The sequence below is a fragment of the Balaenoptera physalus genome, assembly GCF_965194825.1.
Source record: "Balaenoptera physalus genome assembly, chromosome: 21".
In the NCBI taxonomy this organism is placed as follows: domain Eukaryota; kingdom Metazoa; phylum Chordata; class Mammalia; order Artiodactyla; family Balaenopteridae; genus Balaenoptera; species Balaenoptera physalus.
This window is the reverse complement of record NC_138902.1, coordinates 19,329,268-19,349,985: the sequence shown is the minus strand read 5'-3', so window position 1 is coordinate 19,349,985 and position 20,718 is coordinate 19,329,268. Positions and strand designations below refer to the sequence as shown.

At 35.6% G+C, this 20,718-nt stretch overlaps 2 protein-coding genes across 9 annotated transcripts in view; both read left to right on the top strand.

The window, feature by feature from the left end:
* Positions 1-20,718, top strand: part of NRG1 (neuregulin 1) — a gene marked incomplete at its 3' end in the record, with an annotated part of 224,649 nt that overhangs the window by 65,488 nt on the left and 138,443 nt on the right. For 6 of the 8 annotated variants that reach the window (XM_082444634.1, XM_082444632.1, XM_082444633.1 and 3 more), the window contains exons 4-5: positions 4,550-4,600; positions 6,922-6,972. The exons of the other annotated variants lie outside the window; for them this stretch is intronic. In XM_082444634.1, coding sequence (XP_082300760.1) covers positions 4,550-4,600; positions 6,922-6,972 — 102 coding nt within the window. The remainder of the gene's footprint in view (positions 1-4,549; positions 4,601-6,921; positions 6,973-20,718) is intronic. 8 annotated transcript variants of the gene reach the window in all.
* LOC309651736 (uncharacterized protein) overlaps positions 6,992-20,718 on the top strand; it is a 29,602-nt gene continuing 15,875 nt past the window's right edge. The window contains exon 1 of the mRNA XM_082444722.1: positions 6,992-20,718. This exon is cut by the window's right edge and continues 15,875 nt beyond it. The gene's annotated coding sequence lies outside the window, so the exon portion shown is untranslated.

Sequence of the window (20,718 nt, the reverse complement as noted above, 5' to 3'; positions counted from 1 at the left end):
AAGAATCCCCCCACCCCCACTATGGGGGAGGAGTGTCCTAGAAAAAAAAAGACTTAAAAATAAGAACACGTTGCCAAAATATTATATTATGTAGAACTCCCCTTGAGATTTTAATTATATTATCTATGAAATATTAGTCATTTTGTTTATTTTGTGTTGGGCCTAACTCATTTCTCCGATAAGTATGTAACTATAGTTTGATAATTTCTATATAGGTTGCCTGGATGAAAGATCCTGGTATGTGGCTGTGAGCTAATTATCCTAATTTCATTCTATGCAAAGGATTTCTTGTGATTTACTTAAATTCTCACACAGGTGCCTTCTTGGCACTTAGACGTTTATACTTTAGGACAAGATTTTAGGAGGGATGGCAAGAGTTAGAAGGAAAAATGCATGGGAGACTGTGTTTTCTTTTCTCCTTAGGAAAAAAAGAAAAATTTAGCAAGGTGAGCTTGCTGTTTGACACTACTTTTAATCCCATTATGACAGCCAGAGAACTATTAGAATAAAATTAACACAGATCATAAAAATCTTCCATGTAATCTTATAAACTTCCTGCAATGAAATCCATTGTTTAGATCTGCTTAGATTAACAACTAGATATAAATGAAATAATATGAAAAAACTGTGAATTTCCCCTTGAATCATTATATGCTTGTGTGAAACAATGACCATATTTCCAATATCTTCAAGCATTTAGGAAAGAATGTACATATAGCTAATTGTTTTGTTAAGCATTTTAGAAATTTATATGTTTTCAGTCATTTCCAATGCCTTTTAATCCCTACCTTATATGGAAAAAAGAACCTGTCATACAGTAGACAGATATAAACCTATGCAGTCTGCTAATGACTTCTGGGACTATGTAAGTCTACCAAAGTCCAATTGAGTTTTCGTGCAAAACAGGATCTCACAGGCAATCATCATTACGTGATGGATTACAGGTGGATTCCTTTCATGAATTCAAATATAGTAGTTTAAAAGGCCACATACACCATGTTCACACAGATCATACACTGTATGTTGATTTTAATTTGTATCTTATTTGGCTTGGTCTTTATAGAGGAAACCTTAATTTAGTCATTAATTCTTAGCTAAGAAGCTCTATAAAAACTCCTGGGCAGCAGATTAGGGAAGAGAATAATAGACGTAACTGGTTTTCAAATTAATTAAGTACTGCTGTCTTTTAAAAGATTAATACAGCAGAATATACAACTAATCAATCATATCTTCTACTAGGTTTTCTTGTTTTAATCAGGAGAAAAATCATTTGAGTGAGATCCAAGATCCCATAGGAGCAATTGGGCTGCTAGCAATAAAATATCTGTTTCATTTTAGGTGAGCAGAAAAAAATATTTCCACAAAATTTGATTAATATATCAATTGGCCCTTTAAAAAATTAGCTCATGTGGGTAACCCACATTGACAGTGTTGTTAGAAATGCCATGATATTGGTGATCAACCTATAGTTATACTAAGAAGCACATAAAATATGTTTTATAGTTTGTATAGCGGTCTCCATGTATGTTGCATTATGTAGGATTGCCATGAAGTGTAATAAGGAAGAGTAATATGAGTGGAAAAGAGCTGTCTTTTCAGTGCATGGTATCCATCCTGCCTCTACACCATTTGTTAATTTCAAAATTTCTCAGTTGCTTAAGACTAAGCTCTGATTATGAGCAAGATCTTATTCAGATGCTCAAAGTCATTTTTACCAGTGCTAATAAGTATGCCCATCTTAAATCTTAAAAAAAATGACTTGATCACAATTTTTGAAGACACAATAATGACCTGTGATTTTAGAATAATAAAGAGTCACATAATTGGATATTTAAATTCACACAGACATATGTATGCTTGTACTTGTTTATGTGTATTTTGCTAAATAGTTATGTTTAGTATATTGTGCTCATGATGAAATCTCAAACAAGCCATGCATACATAATAATTAGAAAAATTCCTTTCCAGAAGGTGTTATTTTTCAGGCGCTGCCACTTTTTCTTGAGAACAGATCCAGTTTATTAAAAAAGCACTCGAACATTACAAATAAACTAATGTTCCATATGTTTCCTTGCCTACTCAGCATAAATTGCTCAGCTGTATTCAATTCTTGATGATTCTAAATCCCTATTAATTTGCAGTAATGGAGGGGGTGTCCTTTATAAATTTAACAAATTTAATATACCAAATTACTAAGGGGAAAGATGTGTTGCTTAAATAAACATCAAGGAGATTTCAGGACTTGATAATTTTTTTAAAATCTGTAATTGTAACAAAATTAATTTCAATCACCCTTTTAACAAAAGGTTGTTTTCTCAATCTATGAATTCTATCCAAAACACATAAAAATGTTTGCTGAGTGGTTTTAATCAAAAAGATTAACTTTTCTTATTAGCAAGATTCTTTTCGTATAGAAGTATACAAGTTCTGAGCTTGTATTACCCCCAAGATAATTCAAAAGTTTTTTATTTGAACCATAATCATTAAAGATATTTTTAAGGTCTCCAGGATAAACTCGAATTTTAGAAAGGGAGGTTATTTTAAGTTGTCTACATGTAGATACATTTTTGTACTAACCTCCTGTTCTGGTATTTTTATGTATCATTCAATGAAACAAGGAAATGTTATGGTTAACCTTTCTTCCCATTGAGATCTTTTATGCTGGAGATAGAATAGCTCTGATTCTGGGGTTTTAGTTTTGTTTATTTTTTGGAAGGTCACAGGGGGCTACTTAGTTTGTCAAAAATAAATGTGAAAAGAGTCTTGATACTCATACCAGGATGGGGATTTTTGCCCAGTTCTTATGACCCTGAGCTTCTTACTTCAGTCTGGCTGTTGTGTCATTGATGAGTGCCGTGAACAGAATGAGAAAGCATCTCTCCCAATGTGGGTACTTGCTTGGAAACTTGGATCTTCTTCTAGCTACTCATAGAGAAAGACAAATGCTGTGAATCTTTGATAGAAATGTTTCTATCTGTTTAAATTTTCCCCGAAGAAAAACCGTATCATTTTCTACAGCCCATAAGAAGAAAGCTAGTTGTAGCCACTTCAGACACAGGTACGCCATAGCACCAACTCAGAATATCCTCTTTAATGCCTGCTGCTTGTGAAAGTCCCAAGGACATCATACACCCTCACGTGCTGATTCTTTTCACTGTATCCCATTTTTAGTGGGTGTAAGAGCCGATGTAGGCGACTGGTGGCTTGATAATAATCTTGCACCTTGAATCGTTTGTCTTCCTAATGCTTCATTAGAGAGGACCGTCCATATTTAAATTGCATGAGAAAAAACACAAACTGGTCTTACTAAAGATATATTTCTGATGTTTATATATACTCATATTTAACTTGATGCTTATTCTTAAATATCCTGCTGAATCTCACATGCCATTTTTTTTCCAATTCCACTAAACCATTTACCCCTAGAGCCTCTCAGCTTGAAGAAATATTGCCACTTAAATTAATTCATCTTACCTACTAGACTAGTTCTATCATGGAAGCCCTAAGTGGTCATAACTATATTTAAAGATGATTATACTGATCATGAACATTTCCAACTCCATGATTAACAGGCTATTAATTCCAACATAAAATGATAATATATGACATACTTAGGATTTTAGTAGGATCTAGTAACTTTCGTAATATATATATCACAACAGATTCAACTTCTGTTTTTGTCCTGGTTAATAAATAGTAAATCATTTGACAATAATTATACACACAGTGAAAGCTGAATAATATCCACCATTGCATCTCTACGTCCAATAAACCTATGCCTCACAGAAAACATTAGATTCTAACGAACTGAAGCCCGTTTTGGAAGGACTGGATGAATACAGAATTAGACAATGTATTCATCCTTTATTCCCTCATAAAGGCAGTAAGAAGACAAGTCAAAGTTTGAACAGTACCGTCACAATTCCCATGATAATGGTGCATCCAGAAGTGTACAGGTTAATTCTGCATTTCCTTGAGTTGGGAGCTGCCTACTTGCTCTGTGCCCTGCTCTGAGTAGCTGAAATGATAAGACACCCATCTTGATTACCACTGGCAATTTTATGTAGCGTTTGATACCAGAACTTGATGTTTTTCATCAATCCCAACTAGAAACATGACTTGCTTTTGGTTTGGACAGAAATGTAATTCTCCAAAGATCTAATATTTAAAAATTTTGACCACAGTTTTGATCTTCCAGCTTTGATTTTTCTTGGTTTTGCCGTTTCTGTCTTCCTTTCTGAAGAGGAGCCCCCAGACTCTTTGCTATATATTCTTCTTCACTGACCCCAGTGGGGGCAGGGAATTCTTCCTAATTATTCTGTCACAGCCCATCTCACGCTGTTTGCCCAAGAAAGAAGAACTACTTATCTGGATAGTCTTTTTTTTTTGCGTTTCTCACTCTCTGTATGGATGAGGCCTGGGCTTTCATCATCCCCTTGCAGTACTTTCTTCCTTTACACACATTTTTTATTTGAAGGAAGGCTGTGGAACTGGCTCCCAGCCTCCTGACTGTACATCATAATGTCCTATCACCTTTTCTTTTTTGCAGAGATCATCACTGGCATGCCAGCCTCAACTGAGACAGCGTATGTGTCTTCAGGTAAGGAAAATGAGCTCGTCAAGTTTTACTAACCAGAACGACAGGCATCACAGCTGGCTGTTCCTTCTACTAATCAGAACCCCTTCTGCATCCACATTTCAGCTGCTCTTGTTTTCTGCTCCAGTATTTTTCTCCGGCTCAGTCTGCCTTTTTGGATGTTACTTAAAGGAGTCCAGTTCTTGCTGTGTGTCTGAACTTGGACCCAAGAGGCATGCATGAGGAAAAGAAACCTAGATACAACTTAAGGACGTTAGACCAGGAAAAGAGGCATCTGGGTTGTAACTTCAGTTTTTGTATCTTTCTAGGTGCTTCTCTTAGCTGTCTCTGCCTTCATTCATCCATCAGAGTTTATTCCTGGATAATGTATCAGTGTCTGACCTCTGACCTTTGGGCTCTTAATGATCAGTTGTGGGTCACTAAACTTGAACAAAAACACTGTTATAGGCCTGACTTTTTAAAATGCTGTTGCTTTTTTTGTTTGTTTTTTGGGTTCTTTTTGGTTTGTTTTCGTTTGTTTGTCACTTGCCTACAATATTTGCTGATAGCAGTTGTGGTCTGAGCATATATTCGCTACTTAAAACCCAACTCTACTAAACACATGTATAACCCTAATTCGTTGATTTCTCCACTAGCTGTGAATGTAATTCATCTACTGTGAATTTAAGTTTTTTTCTTACTTTTTCTTAACCTCTGCAGTTCTATAGTTAACAGAACCTTAGAATATTTAAAAATAAACATTTAATTGAGAACAAGTTTTTGGAGACCTAGATTCAGAACTCACTTCAGAGGTTTGATGATAACTTGTTTTTCGCATGATACTTCACAGTTTACAAAGATTTTTACGTCTCATTTGATAATCACAACAGATTTGTGAAACAAGGCAGTATTTTTCTTCATTTTACAAATCAGAAAACTGAAGCAGTAGAAATGTTGAGTCATGTATCTCAGCAAGTGGGAGAGCAGATACTTCAAGCTCAGTATTCTTTTCATTACCCCATAGTTAATGCTTTGGCTTCATTGATTTTTTTTTTTTCATTATGGCCTCTACCTTGTTGAAGCTCTTGGAAGCCATGTGATCTAACACAGCCATTTTCTAGCTTACCTTCCCCAGTTTAGCCTCTTCCCTTCAAAGCCATTGTACAAAATCATAAAAGCTAACTTTCTCTATGTCCTAGACCTCTTTGGCCGTATTGAGGGCATATTTATTTGTCATTACTAAGATGTAAGTATGTGTGTTGTAAGGTGGAATGATCCTGGAGTTTAAGAGAATCTTACTTTTCTGAGTAATAGAAAGAGAAAAAAAGAGAGAGAAGGGAGAGAGGGAGAGAAAAAGAAAAAAAAAAAATTTGTAGAGTTTCTGAATTTCCTCACCTTTCACTCTGGCATTTCTTTAATGTAAGGACTTCATTATCCGAACCCAGTAGATGCTGTTACAAACCTGAGCTTTTAAATTCATGGAATGCTTGCCTTGGGAATTTGGAGTGACTGTAACTATTACTTTCTGATATGACTTGAATCTTTATAACTTTCTGGTTGCTGAATTTCTGGTTGCAAAGAATCCTTTTTTGATACTGAGTTGTTCTTATTTCTTATTCATAAAAACCCTTAGGTCCCATGCTTTTTTTCTGCATGAGGTATGTTTTATGCTCTGCTTTACTTAAGTACTGGTTTTCCTTCCTTTATCCTTGCTACCTAAGAGAGTCATGCTACTGTACATCCCCAATGACTGTATTATGAATTTATTTAGCACGTTTTATTCAATCCTGAAGTAATTGCTCTAGTGGACCTTGCATGGACTTTAGTCAGCACCATGTTTGGCCAAGATGTTTATGCAGAGCAGTTCGCCTGAAAATATTGTCATTCTTCTTCTTCTTCTTTTTTTTTTTCCCCCTCTAAGCATGAAAGTTGCCTTTCATTCTCTCTTTGAAAATGGGGATTGTTTTCTTTGGTTTCATGTTTCTTAAAATCAAGACCAACCTAAGAGAAGGAATTATCTGTCTCACCTGGAGTGTGGATCTGTTCAGAGTAGTGGTTTTAGGAAATTGGAACAACAGTTGGTGTGTTGGGGGTATCTTTGCAGATGGACCAGCCCCTTTTGCATCTCTTTCTAAAGTCTTTGGGTCTGGCCTACAGAAACATTCCTTTGTGGTCTTTGAATATTGCATATATCTTCCTTTGACTTTGAGATGCTTTCAGCTTTTCTGTTGCACCATTTTCTAGGCCTCTTTTTCTAGATGATACCCAAGCCTGGCAAAATTTCTAATTTAAGAATCCAAGTGGCATGACTCAATAAAGCTTCATTCCACTTTTATGTTTTATAGAGTCTCCCATTAGAATATCAGTATCAACAGAAGGAGCAAATACTTCTTCATGTAAGTATATTTATATATTCTGTTCACTAGTTTTTAACCCAAGACAGTTATCTGCTTCCAGAGATTATGTTCATGTCTCTCCCCTGCCCTTATTGAGGGATGGGGTATCAAGTTTGGGAACAGAATGGTATTTGCTGTTTGGAATAGAAATGACCTCCTGCTACGGATGGGGTCGGCCAGATATCCCCTCCCCCTGGAATACATATGGATATTAAAAGATACCACATATATAGTAGTTTTAGGATAATGTAATGTCTTCAAATATTGGAAAATAGCCACGTAGCCTCTGAGGCCTAGTTCTGGGTGAGCAATAGAGAACATTGTGGGTTGTTTTTTGTTTCTTTTCTTTTCTTTTTTTTTTTTTAAGTGTGTCTTGATGCCTTCAGCAACTGCCTAAGGCATGATACCCAGCTGTTTGGGGCCTCTGTTCCAAAGCACCTCAGTTCTCATATAAAGTCTGCTGTGATGGAGTAAGGAAACTATACATAGATGCCCTCAATTCAAATTCTATAGCAAGTGACTAATTATGAAAATGTTTGAAAGCAAGTCCCTAGGCAAGATCTCAGATTAGTTTTCCTGTGTTTAATGTGAAATGTGCTTTGCGTTTATGGAGGTATACAACTGTTAGCTTGATTGGTGCTTTGTGCCGTGTCAGGGGAACTTAAGAAGTTAGCAAGGACTAGTAAAAATAGTTTTGATACTGATAAATTGTGAAGAGCGTAGAATTAAATTTTGATATGCAACAGAGGAATTTATCAGACCTTGAAAATAAAACTTATAACTCCAGTCTTTCTCTCCCTGATTTTAGCTCTTTATTTAAAGCTCATTCTCAGTTTGATAAGCTCTTCAGTACATAGATATTCCCAATTATTCTGTTCCAGCCTGGAGAGTGTGTTTAATGAACAATATCCTTTGGCTATCAGCATGGTAGAAAATACTTGAAAAGAAAGTATTTACTTTTGGCAACTTCAGTAGTTTTCCCAGTCTGTTTAAATATCCAGTTTGGTTCTAAGACCATTCCCTTTGGGTTGGTGGTACCCAGGCTGTAACGAAACAAAGTACACGTATTTTTTATTGCATGAAGGTTGATGTTTTGGCTATACTTTAGCCAGATAAAGCATCGTTTAACTGCCCTGATGGCAACAATCTAGTAAGATCAACAGGAAATGAAATGCTAGGACTAGATTGGCTTCCCCTAAGGACACTCATTACATACTCCAAAATGATAATCCCTTCTGGGGAGTTTGGATATTTGTTATTTAATTCTACTTACAAAAAGATTAGTATAATTATGTAGATTTTAGCTAACCAGCACTGAGGAATCATGATGAGCTTTGTGTTCTATTTTTGAGTGTTTATTATATAAAAGCAAATACTAGGGTTTTCTTTCTGGCCTTTTGTCTGGGAATAATTTCTCCCCTGCATGATTCATTGAAGAAAGTTATTGAAACTCTTGTAATTGGAACCCTTCATGCTATCATTAATGGGGCAATGGAGGCGATCCTTAAGCATATCCGAGTAGTTTGGGAATGGAAGAAATACTTAGGGAACTGAAATGAATCTCTCAGTTTACATTTCTATTCACTGCAATACTACTGTTGAGAGAGAAATAATTTTGAAATCTGCCTCTGATCTCTAACTCTCAGCAGAATTAGTTCCTTATATTTGGTAAAGATTTAAAAGTAAGAACGAAGACTTTGTGTACCTTTATGTTAAAATATTTCAGTGTACCATACGTCACTCCCCACTCATGGTGAGCTCTCAGTAAATACTGCTGAATTGATTAATGAATACTTTTTATTTTTTCTCTACGGTTGAATTCTATTTGTGATAACTTAAGAGCACAGCTTTGTTTTGTCCCAGAAGTAAGTAAACACGTAATAAAAGAGACACAACTTCTATAATTCCTGTGCCAAATCATAACTGGAGGAGGAAGAAAAATTCAGGAAATAAGCGATCATCCCCTTGTACACCACTGAAAGATTCATGCCCTCCCTTTCCCAGTGATCCAGGAGATGAAATTTAATCATGTCCCTGAAAGAGTGATATACTTCATGCATGGAGTGTGCGTGTCATTAATTTTGATAAGTTCACTCACAAATGACTACAAGAGACTTGAAAAACGTTTTTCTCCACCAACTCATAGTATAGGGTACAGTACAATATTTGCTTCCATTTATAAAGCTTTGGTTTATTTATTTACCCTGTTTTCCATGGAAATAAGATATTTAAATAGACTCTATGATTTGGCCAGGTTTTTTTTTTTAATTAATTTTATTGGAGTATAGTTGCTCTACAATGTTGTGTTAGTATGAATACATTTTTTAATCTCATGAAAATATACTCTGTACTTTGGAAATATAAACCAATAGTGGCAGGATCCTAAGGCTAGTCTTGGTGAGAACAGTGAGAGCAGCATGAGGTACTCAGCTCATCCAAAGGCTGCATTCAGGGGAATTCTGCACTGGAGCAGAGTTGTGACGGAAACACAGCTTAGTAAAGGCTGAAGCTGAAACTTGAGGAACCGGCAATCGCAATAAACTGGACTTAAAAATTCAAAATATATAAAAGAGTCAGAGGCCTTGAATAAGTTCACACGGGTCAGAAATAATCAGCCCTGAAGAGGTTTCTTTTCACTGTGTTTCAGCCAGAAAGGAGACGTGTAAATCCCCGTATGTGAAAAGCAACCTGTGCTATTACAATGTAATCATGTCTGTGTGGCCTCCATTCTTTGAACTGTTGACATTGGTGTTTTTTGTAAAGTAAATTTTGAAAACCCTTTCTGAAGTAGTATGGATTCAGCAAACCTGTTGTGTATTAGAATGATTTGGTGTGCTTTGGGGGTCGGTGTTAAAAAAGGGTGAGAGAGCCTTATTACTTTTCAGTTCTTTCGGTACAAATGTGCACACCTTTATAGGGAAACGTCCCCTTAATTGCCAGTGCTGGTTGTGAGAACATCTCACCTCTGGGTAAATCTTGGGAGGGTTTATCAGTGGTAGTTCATGTTCATGGCCCTGCTCAGAACCTTGTCTGTTATGCCAGCTGTCTTCTGCGGTATCCTTCCCTGATCACTGCAGCCCTTCAAGTTCTCCTTTTCTCCTCTGTAACTCATATTGGAGTAGAAAAAAAACGAAAAGAAGAAAATTAAAATTGCCTACCTACCTATCCAAAATACTATTGCTAGTATTTTAGTATATTTTCTTCAAATCAGTATTCTTCCTTCTGGCTTTTTACTTCTCCACCTTCTATCTATTTAATGTACCATAAGTGTTTTTCCCATGTCATGAAATGCTAGTCAGAAATTTTGAAAAATATTTTTCTAATCTAAAATTTTTTTAATAAATCACTGTAACGATTCAGAAATCATTCTTGACTGGAGAGTTTAAGAGATTTATGTTTCATCTACAAACGCTGTATCATTTTTGCCCTCTTTCTATTTATTTTTCCTAGCATTTTATAAATATTGGTGAAATAGCAAAGTTACTAATCCTTCCCTTTGTAAGGCAAATTTTAACTACTTCCTTTTTGAATTTGGGAATTTGCATTACACTTTCACTCTTTTTAGAGTTGTTAATTTATAAATTTTTTTAAAGTTTCTTATAATAATCTCCTGGTAAAGATTAGCATTATTTTCCTTTATTTTATTTTACTCTTTTGTAAATGAGGCATCTGTGACTTAAAACACATAAATAATTTGCTAAATGAGTGTCCTATTACACGTAAGTGACAGGTTGTAGAAAAGAACTTGAAATTTATAAAACAGTCAGTAGGACTGTCTTGTTCCTCCTTTACACAGCATCAGCAAAAAAGTAAATGGATTGTTTAGAACAAACAAACCTTAATGATTTCTGTCTGAATTGCCAGCTGCTGGTGACCCCATTTTGCAGACAATTTTGTCAAATGCTATAAAAAATACAATTGTTTTACCAACCACTTTACTGAATTAAGCCCCATCCATTCCAATTTAATATAAAAATGAGAGAAACAAAAATGGGAAGTCTAATGAATAGTAATAGGAAAGAAAATGAAGAGAAGTTTCTGGAAAACAGTCTTAAATAATTGAAATATATGTTTCAAATAATAATAGTAGTAACAGCAAATCTTTATTGAAGGCTCACTTTGTGCCAGGCACTGCGCAAGGTGATTTACATGAATGCTGATTCATGGTTCCCATAAAACCGTCTTCCATTTTTCAGATGATGAAACTGATGTATTTTGTCTAAAGTCCCACAAGCAGGATTCAAACCCAGGCAGTACGCTAGCCTGCCGTAATGCATGAGGTTTTGTTGCCTCAAAACAAAAAAAGCCTTTAATATGAAAAGGAATGAGATGCTGTGAATGGGCGGAAAAGTAGTCTCTGATACAAAGTGGATTGGGTGTATGTGTGGCAGATTAAGGTCAATGCATTGCTTTGAACCAGCTGAGCCCATATAATCTTTATGTTACCCATCAAAGCGTGACAGGTGGTGAGGGGGAATGAAAAGAACACAGACGTCAGATGGACTCATGTCCTTAAGTCTAAATACTAGTGCTGTTAATTACTGTGTATTCTTAGGCAATTTATTTAATGTCCTTAAGACTCAGTTTCTGTCTGTATAACCTTGTTTATCTCAAACTATATTGAGAAGCCTAATATGAGAAAATGAATGTGAATCATTTAGCACAGGCTTGCTTTAGATGGTCTCCTCTATAGACGGAAGAGAGCCAGTACCTGAAAAATGCGTGTGTCTTTGAAGAAAATGGAAATCAAGGGAGTCCTACCATTTTATTTGAACAACATAAGAAAATATCCTTATTGTTGGAGGAGGAAAGGAGTTGATGATTTTCAGTCTAAATGGTGGTGCTGAAAGTTGTATGCCAAGAAATCACTGTCTTTTCCAAAATATTATATATTCTCAGCTAAGACTGCATTTGAAAGGAACTTATCAAGAAGTCCTTTTTGAAATTTCTGAATGAAATGAACAATTCAGTCTTTAATTTGACACCTAAAAGAGCTAGCTGAAGGAAAAAAATGTCTTTTGTCTGCAGAGACATTTGTTATAATCAGATACAACATGTTGCCTTGGGAATAGCGCTGTGCTATGTATTGATTAGATTGGACCAGATCTGCTGGTCCACTGGTGAAGTTCAGAGTTACGGTTCTTACTTCCATCCTCAGCTGTAACTGACTGACCTAGTCTAAATGTAGACAGAACTGCCCAGACCTTTCCTAAATGACTTTCAACTAGAAAAATGGCATTCCTATTTCAGATCTTTATTGGTGGCAAAATATGAACTCTATCCTGTCACCGTTAGACAGCTACTTCTAACTGAATGCAAATTGTGTTTCCAGATTTCTATAAACATGGTCTTTTCAAGGGTGTGGTGGCTCTGTCTCTTGTGGAGAATGACAAACAAATTGCCATGCATCCTATAGCAATAAAAGAAAAATTTTAAGTGGAGATTGCCCAACTGGTATTATTTCCATTTTCCTGATTGCCTAGAGAGTTAGTTACAGATTTTTAGGACAATACACTGACTTGGAGCAAGAGTAGGGGCTTGTGTGTCACAGTCATTCGTATTCTCACCTTCATGCTTAGTTCACTCATTTTGTATGTGAATGTGTCTTACATTTTCCCTTACAGTACTCCCTGCAACTGTAATATAATTCTTCAGTTCTGCCTTTCTAAAGGCATTCAGTGTCTGTCATTGCATTCCACTACTTGATAAGAGAAAACTTTTGATCAAGCTTATAACTAAATCATCCTTAACCTTTTGTATTCAGTTGAAATTAACCTTTTCCAAAAGTATTCTCTTGACCCAAACAAATATGTGTGTGTGCTATGTATATATAAATAACTGATATTTGTATCCTACTGTATATTTTACAAGGTATATTTTCATATATTGAGTCATTTATTCACACAATAATTCTGTGACCTAGATTTCATCCCATTTGTCAGTTGAGGGATGTGAGACTCAGAAATTTCTGACATGTCCAAATTCAAAAACTACATACATAGATGGTAGAACAGAAATTTAAGCCTGAATCTTCTGATTTCAATCATATTTTTTTTTAATTACAAAGTCTTACAGGATCCATGCAACTAGCTTGAGCTTCCTTTTTTTTTTTTTTTTTTTTTTTAGTGGTTTAAATTTTTTAAAATTTTTATTGGGGTATAGTTGATTTACAATGTCATGTTAGTTTCAGGTGTACAGCAAAGTGAATCTGTTATACATATACATATATCCACTCTTTTTTAGACTTTTTTCCCATACAGGCCATTACAGAGTATTGAGTAGTATTGACTGCTATACAGTAGGTCCTTATTAGCTATCTATTTTATATATAGTAGTGTGTATATGTCAATCCCAATCTTCCAATTTATCCCTCCCCCCCCTTACCCCTTGGTAACCATAAGTTTATTTTCTACATCTGTAACTCTATTTCCATTTTGTAGATGAGTTCATTTGTACCGTTTTTTTAGATTCCACATATAAGCAATATCATATGATGTTTGTCTTTCTCTTCCTGACTTACTTCACTCAGTATGACAATCTCTAGGTCCATCCATGCAGCTTGAGCTTCTTAAAAAAAAAAGAAAGAAAGAAGAGGGCTTCTTTAAAAAAAAAAAAAAGGCATCAAAGTGGAGTCCAGGTATATAATCACGTTTATACCAGTTATCTCAAAGTCAGCTTTTAAGTGAAATAATATACTCTCCACAGTCTACAAGGTGTAATGAAATGGACAGGAGAACTCTTAGTTAATAGCAACACAATTCAAAGGTTTAATACTATAAAAGGAGCAGAAAACGGTCTAGAATCATTTCAGTGACTTGCTCTTTGGCTTTGTTAGTTTGAGAATTTATCTATTTAAAAACATGCTATTTACAGAGGTGGGAATAATCTTAGAGTCATTGTGTTAATAGGCATCAGATCTTCAACAAACAGGGAAATCTTCCTCAGTGATAGTTGATGTTTGGGGTAGAGGCATGACCTTATTCCAAGCTGATTACTATTTAACCTATTACATAATAGTGTAAATCCTAGATATTATTTGTATGATAGCTAAACTCAGTAGTAGAAAATTATCAGCCCTAGAGCAGTTATTTCTCTGTATTTTATTCTTTTGGGGGCTTTTTACTGGAATATTCCCTTTAACATTAAAAATCATCTTCCATCTTTTTGTATATCAGCTGCGAGAGGGAAGGACTTCTTTATTTTTCTTGTTTTTAGAGAAGTATTAAAACTACAGTAAGTGTTTTTAATCATTAGGAATAGAGCAGTGAGGTGGATTATATATACAAAATATAAAAATTTTTTAAATTTTTGAAGAGATTAGAGACAGAGAGACATGTACAAAGAAAGCATCTAGGAAAACAGAGCCAGCAGGATTTTGGTAAATTTACTTACCAAAATAAATGATGAACTTGGTGGATTTCTTCATTCTTCATTTTTTTTTCAAGTTATCTAGGGATCTGAGAAATAGGAAGATGGGAATAGAGGCCCATCTATTATGAAAAGACCCTGGATACTATAGGAACCAGGCCCCCCTCGCCCCTCAAAAGGAAGGAATAAGGTAGAGGAACAACATGGTAAAGCAATAAAATAAGAACTATGGATGGTGATTCAATTAGGAGTTTCTCAACTGCAGGTGATAGAAATTCAACTCCAAAGAGCTTAAATATGAAGGGAGTATATTGGCTCATAAAACTGGCCCAGTTTGATCCAGAAGCTCACATGATATAATACGATGATTTCTTAGTCTTTATGGTTTGCTTCTCTACAAATGCTAGCTTTGTTCTTAGTGGGTTTCCTCTGTCTGATAGGGGGATAGCTGCTGGTATTTTGAAGCCTGTATCCCCTTGGCTCATAATCTAAAAAGAAGAGAAAGTCCACTCCTTATCCAAACAGCAAATTTTTAGGAAGAATCTGATTGGCTCTGCTTGCATCATGTGCTTACCCCTAAAATAATTTTGTATCCAGGGAGAGTAATGACTCCAGCTGGGCAGGGGCTGGGACAGATCTCCACCGCTGTGTGTGCTTGGGTCAGTGAGGCAGCTGGGCTCAGCCCCATGGGAAGTGCATGGTGCGGGTTCATTACAGAGAGGAGGGTTCTGCACCTAAACAGGGGGAAAGGGCTAGACAGGCAAAACCAACACAGTCCTCTAGAGCTGATGAGCAGACAGCTTTAAAAGAATCAGGAAGTAGGGCTCACAGAGAATTTTAAAGGAAAGTTACAAATAGATGTCATTGAAAAGTGTTTAATTGGACAGACAAAATTCAAGCAAATTTACCATTGTAAAGAAAATAATGAGTTAGAAAACTGAAGACAATCGAAATATCATTTTTAAAAGACTCTTTGTTAGTACCTGAGCTCACTATCATCATTCTTAGGAATGCCCTCTTTTAATCCAGGAACTTTTTAGGCTCTTCTGAAGAAAGTAGAAAAGAGTAGAAAAATGGGTTACAGTTTTACAATTAGAATGCATGGGAAGCATTTTCAAATTGGTAAAATGTTCTGACTTTGGAGTTAAAAGTCAAAAAGTAGTTGATTCAGGGCTTCCCTGGTGGCACAGTGGTTAAGAATCCACCTGCCAAGGCAGGGGACACGGGTTCGAGCCCTGGTCCGGGAAGATCCCACATGCCGCGGAGCAACTAAGCCCGTGTGCCTAGAGCCTGTGCTCCGCAACAAGAGAAGCCACCTCAGTGAGAAGCCCGCGCACCGCAATGAAGAGTAGCCCCCACTCGCCACAACTAGAGAAAGCCTGCGCGCAGCAACAAAGACCCAATGCAGCCAAAAATAAATAAATAAAATAAATTTATTTAAAAAAAAAAGTACTTGATCCAGACTTTTTTTTAAATCCATGATTAAGTAGATTTTGAAAAATTGCTAGTTTCTTTCATCAAAGCAGTTGCATGTTGATTAGGGTTTTTGGATTTTTTTTTTCCAGTAAGAAAAGGAAAAGAAGCATGCTTAGTCCATTCCATTTAATATTGCATAGAAAACTCAGCAGGTCTTGTGAAAAGTGTGAGCTTACACTGATTGAGGCTGTATCAACCTCATAGATGTCACCACTAAAACCTAGAGGAAATAATGTCTCCAGTAGTTCATCTGTGAGCATCTGCCACTATTCTCTGTCCTGTTCTTATTATCAACTCCTCTAGCACACAAGGTGCTTGTATACTTAATTCATTTCTTTAATAAAGGTGCTGTGTATACATAGGTCAACTAATCATCAAAGAAATGCTGGAATGGCACTTTCCATTTTATCTCTCGATCTATCAGAGGTCAACAAAATCTTAAAAACCAATGATATGGGCCAGTGTGGGTCATAGCCTAAAGCTGTGCTCATCTTCATTCAAGGTCCTAACTATCTCTTATTTCGGAGACTGGGTGTTTACGTCGGGTTAGTTAATCAAATGTGAGCTATCATGGTGTTTTTTGCTCAGGTATTCCAGAGCCTCTTCTTCAGTGAGTATCAAGACGTGACAAGACGTGACAAGAAAAGAGGGAGAAAGAGAGAAAGAAAGAAAGAGGGAGAGACAGACTGGCTTTGTTAAAGATTGCAGGAACTTTTATTTGTAATGATAAAATATGTTATCAGTCTTTCTTTTAATTTTTAAAAGGAATTTTGGGCTATTAATCTCTCCGTTTCAATTGTAAGAATAGTCAAATACATATAGGGATAAGCCAAGTGTCAACTAACATCAAACAGCAAGTGAGTGATAAATTTAGGATGAAAATTTGGTGGCCCTGTTTCTGCTATTTGATTCTTAGGTCACTGAGGACTTACCCTCTCTTTAATTAGAACAAACAAATAGTTAATAACCCAGGTCGTACTGTGTTCCAGCATAATGCTAGGAATTGTGATGTGTATTTCTTGGAGGGGGAGGTGGTTGGGGGAGGTGAATAGAGAATAGTCCTTGGGCTGAAGGAGTTTGCAGTAAAGTTGAAAAGGTTAATTGTGGTTAATTATGCTCTTTGTGTGTGACGACACATAATCATAACATAAAGTAGAATTTGGGGGTCAGACTTTTAAATCAAGTTATTTTAAAAATAATATTGCTTAAGATAGAGTATGTTTATCCATTCTGTGGTATGTGATTTAAAATAAAATATTATTTGGGTAATGATTGGTTTTACTGTTGTCTTTTTTTTAAAGTAGCCAATTGTTGTTTCTGCATTATATTTAAAGCTTGGTCGTTTTACCAAGAAATCAGAATCCTGACATTTATCCCATTTTTAAAAATGATGAGAATCTATAATTTACCATTAAAAGTAGAAGACTAAGGTTAAGAGGCATCAGAAATTACATGATACTATGTAGGGTTTTGAAAATAGTTTGGGGAATTTTTAAAGAATTTAGAAATTTAACTGGATATTTTAGAGGAGTGTTACCACAGTGTGATAAATTGAATTACTGTTGATTATCAGAAACTTTTCCATGTTACATGGATGGACTTACAAGATACGTTTATATATTCGAGGAGATATTTTTTATTAGGTAACCTGGAAATTTATATGGAAAGGTTGCAACTTCTTGAAGAATTTTATTTTCGTTAGGTAAAATCTGTTTTTTTATTTTTATTTTCTAAAGGTCGTTTAATTGGCCCAAAGGTGGGAGAAGTGGTAAACTTGAAAATGTATGTCTAGTTATATATATATATATATATATTTTTTTTTTAACTTTTGGGTTTATTTAATTATTTTATTTATTTATTTATGGCTGTGTTGGATCTTCGTTTCTGTGCGAGGGCTTTCTCTAGTTGTGGCAAGTGGGGGCCACTCTTCATCGCGGTGTGCGGGCCTCTCATTATCGTGGCCTCTCTTGTTGCGGAGCACAGGCTCCAGACGCGCAGGCTCAGTAGTTGTGGCTCATGGGCCTAGTTGCTCCGCGGCATGTGGGATCTTCCCAGACCAGGGCTCGAACCCGTGTCCCCTGCATGGGCAGGCAGATTCTCAACCACTGCGCCACCAGGGAAGCCCCTGTCTAGTTATATTATAATTGAGTGATAAATATAGTAAATGAAAATAGTAAAGTAAATTAATCAATTAAAATTATTAAATTTTGGAAAGCAAAATTATCCTTTACAATGATTCCTCTCTCAATTTTCTTAAAATTCATTGCTTGAGAACAGTGACTAATTGACAAGAAGCTTCTGCGTCATTTGATCAAGTTTTTAACTACAAATTCCCCATATAGGAATGAAGATATGTTAAGAGAAAAATCTGCAGGAGATAAGATATTAAATGTTATTTTATAATGTTCTATACAATTGTTGTCCTGCATTTGAACTCAGAGATCTGTTTCGTCAACCTATAGAAATACGTGCCATTCATAATAAGATAACTATGAGAACAGATCATGATTATTTATAATTCTCAGTCTACAGAACTATAAGAAGGAAGTTGCTGTAATTTTTTTTTTTAAATGCTGTAAAATCTAACATGTCCCCCCTCTAATAAAATGTGCTAGGAGCAGCCCACCTTATCAGACAGGGTATCTTTATGATAAAATGTGATATGAAGGGAATATGTCTGAGAAAAAATTAAGTGGCCATAACAGATATTTTACAAAGTTTGTACATTTCCCTTTAGTTGACCCAGATGGATTTTTTCCTCTTCCTTCCTCGTAGAAGCTTCTTAATTTCATGTCTCTAATGCTCCAGAGCAGAAATACATCTTTGTTTAGACTTTCGTCAAGTTATCTGTGAAAAAATAAACCATACAAAGAGTCCCTGGGTGTGTTTTAGAATGAACAGATCATGGGGGCAGGAGAATTACCTTGTATGTGCAAATGAGGCTGTGTGAAAGCAAGATAAGCTTTAGGAAGGAAATAGGTGACTCAAGCACATATAGGCGGTTTATTCGAACCTTTAAAAATGTTTTTACATTGCAGGTAAAGGGAACTGAGATTTAAAACTGTTAAGCTTAGTGCAAAAATAGAAATGAAACATCACATCCACTACATATATACACACAGAAACTAGTATTATGGTAAAATTTTCTGCTTGTTTTTTTTTTTTTTCAAGTTTCTAGAATGTTGGCTGTGACCTTTTGGGTAAAAAGTGCATTCAGAAGTAAGTCTAATAGAGGCTTCTGGTGGAGAGAGTCTTCACGAAGAATAGGGTCAGCTATAGTCTCAATAATTTTAAGAATGTCATACTCTCCCACCTTTTTAGAAGAAGTGAAGACTTGGGTATATTTTAGTAAAAGGATGCTCTGAAATTGTAAAAAAAAAAAAAAAGTCTTTGTCTAATCAAAGAATAAAAGCAAACTCTATGATTTGTTATACCCAGATGTTAGATTATCTTCCAAGGCCCAGCCGTACTCTCTTGGTGATTTCCTAGCTCTTCAAATAACAAACTTGCCACTTAACAATTGTCACAGGTATGTACATCACTTCCCAAACCAGAATATAAGGTCTTGAAGGAAGGAATTTTGGTTTGTGTTTCCATTCCCATAACACACCAATATGCTGGTTCCCAGGAAGTCTTTATTAAACGGATATGAACATTAATAGTGAGATGATTTTTTTTTAGTTAGATTATCGTGATTTCTAAAAGTTGTGCATATGTGTAATTATAGGAAACCCACCTAAACCTTCAATCATGAAAAATGTATTTAAATATTTAAAAATCAAAGTTGAAAAAATTCACATTGGCTTAAATCATATTTATTAGAGCTTTTAACATTTTGAGAAGCATTTCACACTCCATACACTTCTACTTTAAATTTATTTCTGGATTTTATATCTTGAAGGTTTCTTCATTTTATGATAAATACTTGTTTACATGTTGATGTGTAAGACTGTGTTTCACCTTAGATGGGATTATTGCGAATTATATGAAAATCTACATAGTAACAGGTTGGTCGCTGTTCTCCCTGTGGTGCTGAAGTCACCTGTTTGGGAGTAAGGGAATGCCGTGGCACTAATAAGGTTGATTTTTCTTTTATTATCATTAAAAAAAGTAATAATGAAGTGTAACAATGTCTTTTAACGGGTACCTACCATGTGTCAGGTACTTTCACCTGAGAATAGATATTATTTGTCCCATTAGATAGATGAGGTAACTGAGAGGCTCAGACAATTCAGTATTTGTCAAGGCTATATAACAAGTTCCACGCCAGCTTCTCTGACCCCATGTCCTGTGTTCTTTATACACACTGATAGTAGAGGGAGAGGGGGAAAGAAAAACCTTCAGAGAGTTCCTCTTGTGACCTCTGTCATACGTCTCTAAGGCCATGTGATCATTGCAACTACTTTTACCACTTGGCTACTTTTATCGCTTGGACCAAATCAGTTCTATGAATCAAGGTTCCTGAGCAAGGTACAGAAATATGTATGCCCATTTACCACGATAAAAGGCGTTAAAACTAGAGAGTTTTTGGTAACAAATTATATTTGTTAGGTACTTGGATAATTTAGAAGGAATACCATGAGCCTCCCCTCCTGCACGTAAACAGGTATATGTGTTAAATATTAAATATCTGAAACTCAGTTTATTCAAGAAAAGAATAAGCATAAATATGTGATACGTAGCCTCAACTACTTCATCCTTGATTTTGATGGTAAGTTTCAGATCAATTTTGAGATGCAGAATAAAAACCATAGCTTTTTGTTTAAACGGCAGATTGACATGGAAGGTTATTTGCTTTTAAAGTTCCTGCAGTAAGTTTAGTGTGTGTGTGTGTTTAGATTGACTTATTTTGTCAGTTTTTAGGGTTCCCCCCCCCACCCAGGCAAGATGGCATTCTCAACC